Source organism: Carassius auratus, chromosome 38 (genome assembly GCF_003368295.1).
Source record: "Carassius auratus strain Wakin chromosome 38, ASM336829v1, whole genome shotgun sequence".
Classification (NCBI taxonomy): Eukaryota; Metazoa; Chordata; class Actinopteri; order Cypriniformes; family Cyprinidae; genus Carassius; species Carassius auratus.
In genome coordinates, this window is record NC_039280.1 from 22,242,275 (window position 1) to 22,254,395 (window position 12,121).

General features: G+C 38.0%; 1 protein-coding gene across 1 annotated transcript in view; it reads left to right on the forward strand.

Annotated features, from left to right (window-relative positions):
- Positions 1 to 4,154: 4,154 nt before the first annotated feature.
- Positions 4,155 to 12,121, forward strand: part of LOC113057406 (neuroendocrine convertase 2) — a 65,791-nt gene continuing 57,824 nt past the window's right edge. Inside the window, exons 1-2 of the mRNA XM_026224785.1 lie at positions 4,155 to 4,667; positions 6,840 to 6,944. Coding sequence (XP_026080570.1) covers positions 4,485 to 4,667; positions 6,840 to 6,944 — 288 coding nt within the window. The 5' untranslated portion in view covers positions 4,155 to 4,484. The remainder of the gene's footprint in view (positions 4,668 to 6,839; positions 6,945 to 12,121) is intronic.

Genomic DNA, 12,121 nt, shown 5'->3' on the forward strand with positions numbered 1-12,121 from the left:
CTAAAGCAATGACTATGTGATGGGGAAAAATAGCAAGCAGATATTGTAATATATTAATAAACTGGTGTTTTTTCAGCCAGTGTATCAGATGCAGAGATGAAGTAAACTACCCCTGACTTGCAGAACTATTCCTTTAATGAAATAGTATTATTTAATTATTAATTATTTTATTACTATGATTAATTAAATATGCATGCTTTTTTTTTTAGTTCTCATGCTGATGGATTATCAAACAGAATTCATTATTTTTGACTTTCCATAAACAAAGACAGAGGAGCTCAAACAGCGCAGATGATTCTCTCTCTGCTGTAAATTGCAGGTGTGTGAGGATATGTTCTAGATTACAGAGTGATTTACAGTCGCAGTTCCTACTGTTGTTGTAATGTGAGGACACATGCATGATTTACCTGCATAATATCTGAAGCAGCAGTAATGATCTGGAGCTGTCTGTGCAGTGAGAATGTGAGTGAGATGGGATCATTAGCAGAAAGACTCCTCATGCACTGAACAATCAATGAACGGGCAGGTATGGGACCACTTTCACATTTATGCACAACACATATGTTTATTCTGAGACAATAAAGTCACAAAAAAGATTGCACTGCATCAAAACAATGTCCCATCTTTGTGTTATATAAGCATGAGTAGATACTATTTGACACTGAAAGCTAAAACTATTCATCTGTGAAAAAATTAGCTCTGATTGTGCACCTTGTCTAAAATTTCTGCTAAAATTTGTGTATTTGTAAAGAAAAGTGTTTATTTTATTTATTTATTTATTTTTTTTACAAATTTTAATTACATTTTTGATATTCCATGTGGCATTTTAATTAATCTGAGGTCATTCAAATTAAATCAATATTAAGAGGCAAAGCTTTCCTTGCTCCTAATGTGCAAGCTTGACAAAGTCTTATTTCTCTTGTTCCTGATTAGCAATTTCATGGTTCCCCAAGTGAGTGGCCTTTAGTAAGGGGTTCTGTGAGTCCTCCACCAAACTCAGAAATTGGTCAGAAAATTGCCCAATTTTGTTACTAATTGCCCAGAATTGTTTTTACATTTTAAATGTGAAAAATGCAAATTCATGACCAGTGAATACTTAATGCTAATTGAATATTTCTGTTAAGCATTGTTGATGTTCATACATGCTATCTTTAGGATAATTTATCAATATATATATACATATATGAATTGATTATAAAATGAATTGAATATAAAATGATTAATTGAGATCGCTACTGTCACGCTGTCAGTCTCTGTTTTCCTGGGTGTTCCCTAGTGAGCTCACTTCTCCTTAGGCACTTCACCATAGGCACTTTAATTCCTCTAGTCTGGTCCTGTCTTCACAGTAATTGCACTCCAATTAAATCGCAGAGGTGCTGACAATCCTTTCTCATTAGTCTCCCTATATATTGCTGTCCTTCTCTGTTGTCTGTATGGAGTCCTTACCCTATGTGTGAGTGGTGCTTGTCTCCCGAGACTTCCCCTACCTTCTCATTCCTCCGAGTTCCCGTTTTCATCCGGTTCCCTTTTTGGTTTTGTTTGTCTCTCAAGACTGTTTATTTTGTATTTACCCTTCTGTTAATAAAACCCATACCTTGCTATTGGATCCTACCCTCTCCTTGTGTTTTTCCTAAACCCAACCGTCACAGCTACAAACGACAACAACAACAAACACTCAAATTGTCTGTCTGGACAAATAGTGAAAATATTGAGAACAAATAAAGGCAATAGCGTCATCATTACCTCATCACAGAGCTTCTGCTCGACAGTCGTCCTCCTGCACGAGGCCGAACACATGCTGATCTTCACATGAGAGCCCATTCACAGCCACAGACACAAAAGGTCACAGAATAGAAACCCCAATAGAGAGTGACTTCTGAAATCACATGCAGCCCACATGGACGAGTCCTCTCTGACAGCACAGTCTGATCGCATGCACACAGAAGTGTTCAGATGAGCAGCAGACGACATCTGTTTGTACACACATCCCTCCCTGACCTCGGGTTTGGCTTCTAATCGGTGTTAGTTATGGCCATCGGCGCTGAATAAATGACGGTGGAGTCAGTCAACGAGGATGATGGATGTTTGGACGCTCACTGCCTTCATTTGCTCTGAATGAATGAGTGTCTGTATTTGCTGGTAACAAAGAAGACAAACCAGCATATAGGCATTATGTCAACATGAACACGTTCCTAGTAATTATTCATAATTCATCTGTGCACATCATTCCAAAGAAAACACATGCTTCTTGGAAATCTTTTATCAAAATGTAGGCTAATAACTCACTCCCCTGCCCAAAATACATTTATGAAGACAGATTGATTTTAACAGACAGTTATTAATGCCACTGTTTGGAATTAATGCCACATATATATATCTTTTCTTATTATTATTTCTTCTGCCTACACCTCCATAGGCTTCAGACTAGGTTTTGAGACAGTCGTTAAATACACATTAGAAAAGCACTGGAGTGTGACAGTAAGGATGCACACTATCACTCATTACAAAGTGCCTGGTAATGGCACACTTACTTGATATATAGTATATGTTCAGCTAATACTGAATTAGTAGTTGAATTTCCTGACTAGATCTATACTAGTCCCTCAGTTTGTAAGGATATGCAGTGGTTACACACTAATCCAGCTCGCAACGGAATCTGTACTCTACACATTATTTTACCGACATCCCACTCTGCGGAAATGATTTTAGGAGATGAAATAGATGCACAAACAACCCCCTGTGGTGTAGTCTGACGAAATAATAGGAAACTAAACGCAAGCGGTCACAGGAGACACATTTGAAAAACCACTAATGTGTCTTGGTTTAAGATTTGTTATCATCTTAAAACCAGGTACGAAAAGGGATTCTCTCTCACACGCTCGATTTACAGGATATTGCATACAATATGTGAGAGAGTCCTGGAATCTCTAGCAGAGGTGGGATGTCTGTTACCCTCTGATCAAATATGGCACATCTTCAGAAGACACATGAGATCCAGTGACATTAGATGTCCTTGTCTAGGCTACAAAAGCAAATTGATCCGAGAGCTTAATTAGTAGGCAAGATTAACAAAATCACGTGGCTTCAGAGTACTTTAAAGGAGTAATTAATCGATTTTCTGACATATAACAGTTTAAAAAAAACATTCTGTCAGTTTCAGAACTCAAAACTTTCTACTGAGTTTTTATTGTTATCTAGCTTATGAAGTCATAGTGCGACGAAAGACTGCATCTGCTGAAGAAAATCAACGCTGCTTCTTTAGCCCCGCCCACTGATTCAATCATAGCAGTGGGCGTTTACTTCCGATCTATAAAAGCAACAGGTCAAAAGAGGATAAAAATAGCCTGATGTTATGTTAAAACTTTATCAGTGGACCTCAGAAAACATTAATAATAATAATAATAATAATAATAATAATAATAATAATAATAATAATAATAATAATATTAGTAAAATAAAAATGCAGTTCATGACCCCTTTAAAAAATATAATTATTAATTATTATTTAATTATTATTTGTTTTTCTTTTTGCAGCTACAAACGTCCTCATTCATTTAGGCTATCATGGTAAACAGACGCTCTGGCAAATGTTTTCAAAGCTAAGAACAAACTTTCTTCTAAAATGTTTGCTCAACGTCATATATGGTCTTCAATAAAGTTAGCAAAATGTTAGCAAGCGATCATTACACTATTCTTGGAATGTTTTTTTTTTTTTTTTACATTTTAGTTGGATGTTAGCTTTTCAAACTTCACGGTTTCAGATGGTTCAGATATCAAAAGTGTTTGATAAATGGTAAAATTTCATTTTCTAACATTAACATATAGCAAAAAAAAAAGCTTAAATGATCATCATCATCATTATTATTATTATTATTATTATTATTATTATTATTAGAACTGGGTGGTTTGAAAAGTAGCATATTTTCTGAATGGAAGGTTTGGACTGGAGCTACTTTAAGTGTGTAGTTGCAAATGATGTTCATAGACTAACGCAGCAAATTGTATTGGGAAAAATCCATAACTACAATTGCGTCATTCTGGAAACACTACTTTTGTAGGCTACTGTGATATGAGCGCTTTAACAAAAATACGAGCATTTATTTTGAAGCCTCGTTTACAAATTGAGGAACAAGTCGAAATAATCGAGCGCATCCGAGCCAGGTAAACTACAACCAGAGAGGATGGAGGAATTCTCCAGGGTGCTGAAGTAGGCTACACTACTTCATGCACACTACCGAGGGAGGGAGAGAGGCGATGAGCCACACCCGCTTCAGCTTATTGGGCATCTCTCCGTGGAACGTCACATGCAAACGAGCCGTTGAATTATAGATTAAAGGGAGGCAGAACATGCAGATAGGGTCCCACACACAAGCACGGTCCCCCGATGACTGAGAGATGCGTCCTGACGAGTCCCGCTGAAGAGCTCCAGCGTTCCTCTGCGTTCGACAGCGTTCACTCTCTAACAGCGCGGTGAAGACGGCACGATGCTGGGATCCTGTCGAGATGGGACAGCGCTGGCTCTCCTCCTGCTCCCTGCTCTGATGCTCACAGCTGCAGCGGACGAGGAGCTCATCTTCAGCGATCATTTTCTGGTCCAGCTGCACGAGGGGACGAACGAAGATGCTCATCAACTTGCCCTGGAGCACGGCTTTGGGAGCGCAAGGAAGGTACAGCAGTATACACAGAAGACTGTGCCACTCTGATGCATGCATGTTTGTTTTGAGACATTTATAATTATGCAATCACTCATGAAACTCTGAGTACAAGGTGTTCTCTTGTGGACAAAAAAAATAAAATAAATAAATAAAAAAAATAAAAAAATATTCCTCTGGAATGATGTGCTGCGGTCATTCAGCAAAATGTAAGCTCTGAAGTTGAAAGCCTGGCGATTAAAATTGCTCTAATGTTACAGAACATCAATTTATAACTATTTATATGTTTAATGTTCATATGGATAATTAGGCTTTCCAGAGAAATCTTAAAGGAAAGAGTACAGAATTCAATACTGCCAAATCATTCAGGGATGAATAAGAACACTAACAAATAAAATCCTTATTATTATTATTATTATTATTATTATTATTATTATTATTATACACGTGAAAACAGAAGTGCCAGTTTATTCAGTCGGATTTTTGTACATTTTGATTTCATAAGAATCCATAGGATTGGCTCCAAATTATGATTTCAATAAAAATGTAGTTGCTTTAAGATCATTTGACTGGTGTGTAACTAGAGATTGAGAGATAATTTATGAAAACATTAGGCTAGTATTAGGACGTGCAAGTTTAAAAGTCAACATAAACGAATCACAATTTCATGTTTGGAGTGCAATAGAAATATACAAAAAAAAAAAAAAAACACATGTGTTTTCATGTCCACAAGTGTTATGAGCAGATAGTCTTTCATCGGACATGGCAGTGTTTATTTATTCCATCTCATGAAGGGGCATTTATCACCGAACAGAGGACTTGATTAGCCTGACAAATCGGTCTCGTCACATGTCAAAGCATGTCTGCTGCAGCTCTCACCGGAGCGGAACACAGCTTAGGAAGAACACCTGACCCATTATCATGCAGATGGCTTATTGGAAGGTTTTCTTTTTTTTTTAGAGGGATTTTGTCCTCCTTATTCACAACCACTCTGTCTAAACCAGTATACACTCCTCTTGAATTTTGCAATTCTCTGCTTTCTCTGCTCAGTTAAGATGCACCTTTATAAACACTGAGCTCTGTTAGCTGTACTGGACAGTCTGCAGCGTTTCGCTCGCATTGTTTGACTTCAATCCCTCAATCACAATTCACTACAAGTGCCTTTTATTCCCTTCTGTATCATGGCAAGTCTCGTAGAAAAGGATTTTCCTCCTGAAGTAGAGGAATGATTAGGAATACATAAAAAGAGCCTATATAAAACCAAAAGGTCAATTAAAAGAGCTAAAACTTTATAGAAATTACAATTATAGTTTAATCTACGATTTAAAAATTAGTTATAACGAAAAATACAATACAGCTCCCAAAATATGATTTATATGTGATGGTCATTCAGAGCTGATTTTACATTCAGATGTAAGATGATGATCTGATTTGTGGTATATTCTGCACTCAGACTGCACTATTTCTACTTCAGTATTTTAAGGTAACTTTAAAGAATATAGTGTAGTACAATATCTGCTCGATTAATCTAGGGATTTATTAACTTTAGAAATATGAACTGATGTTTTTGGAGTTCGAATACAATGTGTTATTTAGCTGGTGTAAGACAAGGTTTCGTAGAGCAGATGATGTTGTTGTCTAATATTCAAACAGTGTCAGTTGATCATATAATACACATCAAAATGATCATCTCTGGGGATATTAGAAGCAGATTTTGACCCATAAATGCTTAGCTTTAATCTTATATTACACAGTCAAAAATGTGTTGTGCTATCAACTTAAAAAATAAAAATATGATAACAATATTACACAAAACACTCACTCAAAAAGATAAAATAGCACTTCATTTCAATATTTACTCTCCATATCCAGCCATACGCAAAGCATTCTGGGAACTAACAATCACTTCTTTCCTTGAATTTAAAAAAAAAAAAAATCAACTATTCTGGGAACACTTCACATTTTCATGCTGAGGAGTGTTTTGGTACATTAAAGAGTTCCCATAAGTTTATGAAATAACATTGGGATGAAATACTGACATATAGCCAGATACTCAGCCATTTTTTGACCTTTAAAAACATTATCAGTCAAACTTGGGAAAACATGCCTCTGTTGGGTTTCATAATCATATTCCACACTTCCTAGGAGGCCAAACTGCTCTTCTAATACAGGTGTGTTTTATTTCAGCTTCCTTTAGGCGAGGGACTTTTTCATTTCTACCCGCGGGAAATCCCTAAAACCAGGAGGAAACGCAGCCTGCAGCAGCACCGGCGCCTGGCGAAGGATCACCGGGTAAGACCTGAACCACAGAAACTAGCCCAGACGCATCTGCTGACACGTCAATCACAGAATCACTCTGTTTTGGCTCGTACCTTAGCTTGATGCTATTTTGAGTGGATTATCTTGAGTGGTATTTTATCAGGAGTTATGACACTATGCAGTTTGAGTGAGGTTACATTATTATGACAATCTCACATACAGCATACATTATTATATTGTACAGCATAAGATTTTCATAATGTATGTATTCCCATCATAAATGATTTATAGAACTCAAAAAAGCTGATCAGAAGTTTTTTTTTTATTTTGGTACATAAATTCGGGTTGTGCTTATTCTGGCTAACAGCTGCCATCTCTGACAGGAGATGTGTTTGCTTTGTTTTTATGTTAGGATGTGAACAAACTGTGTCCAAAAATGTGTGTAGACTCCAATAAGTGCTGGTTATTTCACTGTCACAAAATGTGAAATATACAGCTGTGCTCCTGGAAGTCACCCGCTACACTTAAACACAGTTTTGGTTTCCAATCTGTCTGAAGCTCAGACTACTTGTTCATAAAAATAAATGAACCATAGATGGATTTTTGGGACATAAAATGGGAAGATTTTTACTCTGTAAGATTTAAGCCTATAATCAGCCTCCATAATCCTGTGAGTGGCTACAGCAGTGATTTGAGAGGATCTGTTCACTTTCTGCACTTTTAATAACGAAACAGCTATTAATGTTCAGCTGTGGTCTTCAGTCGGGCTTGAAGAGCTGAATTATTTATTAGTCTGTTCATCAGGGCCAAGTGCGTTAACTCATCCAGCGGCACAACATGTTTCCAAACCATCACAGCCCTCTTTCACTGACATACTGAGCATCATTTCCATAGATCTTCAAAACATCAGGATGCATTAAATGAAGCTGTGATGGCCACTCTGGCTAGTTAACTGATTCCCATAAACATAGACATTTTAAATTTTCCATATTTATTTTTCACAGGTGTCGCACCTGTATTATGAAGTATGCCTTGCATTGTGTTGTACTTAAGAAAGAAAATATCTTTCAGCTTTTACCAGAAACCTTTTTTCTAACAATATGCATAATCTGACATATTAAATGAGGAAAAAAAGGCATTATCAGGAATTTGTGGATGAAATCAAGCACCGCCTCCAGCCACCTGACTAAAGCCCAGTCTTCTGCTCATTTCCTGATGGATAAAATCAAGTCTGGCCCTACATTATCATCTCCCAAAATACATCACATGACGGGAGCGAAATGTCATAAAATCAGTGTTCCACAAGAAAGAAAATGGTCTCCAATAACTAATGCCTCTGAAATTATACATGCATGTAAAAAATCCCATTATTCCATCGTTTGTACGGTTGATGTCTGATAACTTCCCCGATCTCAGATTTGATTCATTTAAAGGCTGTTCCAGGGACCAGGGTAATAAATTCAGAAGTGACAGACCTATCACATTCAATCCATTCATTATCTTGACAAACGGCACGCTCGTCTCAGTAACCGACTGTGATGTGCTTTAGCTCGGTGGTTCTCACTGACAGCCTAAAACCTTCAAATGGACAACAGCAAATAAAAACATTGCAAATGCAAATAAAAGTAAAGTATCTCACTGTGTATCTATTCAAACATAACAATTTGACTCAAAAACTCTTGGCAAGAAATGGCAAGTGTATTAGTGCACTCGTGTACTCATCTGTACTCAGCTATGAACGAAATGTGGAATGTGATTTACTTGTTCATATTCACGCAAACAGCCTTCGGTGTGGCCCTGGAAGGCCCTTCAGAATCAGTGCTTACAGATGAAGGGGAGATTTCTCCATCGCCACAGTCATCTCAGCTCAAGTGTTGTCACAGAGCGCGGCGTATTGATCGGTTTCTTGTTTTTGTTCTCTGCTCATTCACACACTCCTCTCTGGCTGTTTACACTGAGACTCTGCTAATGTTTGCTTTGCTCTTCGTTTGGACAGTCTCTCCCCTTCTGTCCCTTAACGCCCTTCTTCATTATGCTGCTGAACGTCTCCCTGAAGTCAATGTGACCGTCCATGATCTGTTTTACTTTCATATTTCTTAAGTTATTGAAATTTATTGAAGGACTATACAGATGATGCACTACTGAACTGTGCACAATAAGAGCAGAAATGTGTGTTGAGGGTCATTTTTAATGCCATAACATTTTCTTTGATCTCATTTAGAGGTCAGCCATTGGCTCTTCTCTTTGCTAGGGGTTCTGGTTTAGTACACAAGTATTACACCTGTACTTTACCTTTAAATGCACTTTGAATAACACTTAAAATAAGAACGTGGTTTTGAGAACTTCATAGACTTTTATGCACTTAATGTTGCTATCTAGGAAATGCTTGTAATTCCTTTTTGCAATGTAAATCTAATTTTTTCAAGTTATTATAACCACATGAAAAAATACTATAGTAATTTATAGTAAACACTATGGTGTTTTTTAACCAGAAACACCATATACAGTGTATTATGCTGTATATATTATAGTTATTGCAACACTCTTTAATGAATGCTACAGCCTACTTTACTATTAACTATAACAAACTGATAAACTGTAATAAATACTGTAGTATACTTTAGTTTTGACTACAGTAAATTGTATTATAATATACCCTATAGTTGTAGAAAACTTCGAACAGTATCGGGTAAAGTAAATTGTTTATATTACTATAGTTGTTAGATTACCACAGCAACTATAGAATTATCACAACAAATTAATTCAAGTAATTTACTATAGTATGGTTGAAAAAAACTATAGTATTTATTATAAATTACTATAGTATTTTTTAATGGGTGGTGAAACACTGATTGCAAAATAGCTAAATGAAAGGCAATGTGTCCTTCAGTACTAATATACAGTAGTGTAGAAATGGTTTTGCAAATGATGTGAATCTTTACAATAGACATAACCGACCCATAAACCCATGAAGCCAATTTAATCCAGAGAACAGCACTTGTACCTGTCAATTTCCCTCCTTTCAGCTCAAATTCTTACAACTCAATTATCATGTCCTTGAACCCAGTGCCGGCTGAGCTTGATTTCCCCCTTTGCAGAAGGAAGCACATGCTCTGATTCAGATAGACGTTTCCACAAGCCATTTTTTTATCATGGTAATACTGTATATATCATGATATATATTTCTCCTATAGATTGAAGAAAAGTGGTTCATTCCAGGGTTATTAAAAACTAAAACCATTAAAACCAGTTTCTTCTGATTACCATTGAGTAGCTACACATTTATTTGCTGCTATCAGAGCACTCTTAACTAAACGCAAATTCTTCCTTTGATTAGGTTGATATTGCATCTTGGGTCATATGGAAGCTTAACATAAGCAATTTTGTCAATAGTTTGTATTATATTTCTCCAATAAAATGTAAATTCAGAACATGTCGAAAACATATGCAATAATGTATCCACCTCTACATCTAGGACAACATTCTGAATACAAATCACTTATCTTGTGTAATCTTTCAGGTGTATAATATACTCTATATATAATATTGGACTGCAATAATCTATGCCTACCATTAAATTAAAACGTTAAAGCACTTTCACAGATGAGTTCCCAAGTATCTTGCTCAAAAGTATATTCCAGATCTTTTTCCCAATTAAGTGTTGAAGATGATACATACTCCCATACATATCAAAGAAATTGGTGTAGATATAAGACACAAAACCTTTAGATGCTTTTTTCTCTCTTATAGTGCCATATATTGGGAGTAAAGAAAGATACATTTCTGGGTTTGTGATGTCACAAACCCAGGAAGTAGCTCAAGCAGCCGAGATTCCACCTGCTTTTGCGGGGTTTCCAAAAGAGCAAATTTCTAGAGAAAATTTTGTGACGTTGTTTCAAATGTCACACCGTGGCTGTGGCTTGTGCAGGGCCCCGTGCTTGCTGATGAATGGCACGATGAGTGAGTGTGATGCCTGGAGAAGTCCCACACTGAAGCCACACTCACTGACATGACATATCCACATTGTGTGGATATAAGCCTGACCTCTCTGTGCTCACGGATATGCTCCTCACGCCCTCCTCTTAAGCTCTCACCAAGGACGGGGATAAAAATGTCTTCCTTGACTCACCTTTCTACCTCACTGGTCTCTTTGGCCCTGCTGTAGATGGGTTCAAAGAGCGCTTCAAGTGCTGCACAAAAGTCGTCCCAGGCCATGTGAAACTTTTTGCACAAGCACTCTTCTTCGTCTGCCTCGAGTCACCCCAAGCCTGTGGCAACACACCAGCCCGCTAAAACCACACTGCCATAAAACCATCCCATGCCTCAGCCGAAGCTACAGGGAGTCAGAAATCAGCCTGATGCCTCATCCAGGGTGAGGAGGAGGCTAAGTCATGCTGTGGCCAGACAACCCTCTAAAATGCCTCATCTCCCCGCTTCCTGTCACCCCATTCTGTTCCAGGGGTGCTTGAAGCATTGTGTTTATTCCCTTCACAGAGCCCCACATAGCCCCCTAGCAGCTCTTATAGCAGATTCAATAAAACACACCAATACAACCCTTGGCCACATGAGCCAAGGCCTGCCAGGCCATCCCTGGAGTGTCAAAATGGGTGTTGAACACAGTAATATGAGGTTATGTACTATAATTAAGAGCAGCGCTAGTAAGGGCATTCTGAAAAAAAGAGGGATGGAGCCTTCACCGCCAGACTGTTCAGAAGATTTGGGACAGCTTTGGGAGGGCAGAGGTTGACCTCTTCGCCTCCAAAGACAACTTTCATTGCCCAATTTATTTTTAAAAAATCAAGGATGGACTGGCCCACGACTGACCCAGTCTCCTCCTCTATGCTTTTACCCTGATCACTCTGGTCCCTCTGGTCATCAGATGAATCAGGTCATCCTTGTGGCCCCTCTGTGGAGGAACCAACCATGGTTCTCAGATCTGTTGCAGCTGTAGCTAACGGAGCCATGGCCGATTCCCTTGAGATGGGACCTCCTATCTCAAGCAAACGTAACAATATGGCATCCCAGATCCAAGCTGTGGGAACTCCATGTATGGCCTCTCGACAGAAGCCTACAGGCCTCCCAGAGAGCGTCAAGAACACCATATCACAGGAGAGAGCTCTGTCCACGAGCCATCTCCATAGCCTTAAATGGTCGGCTTTCAATACCTGTTATTGGATATCAGGCTGATTTCTGACTCCCTGTAGCTTCGA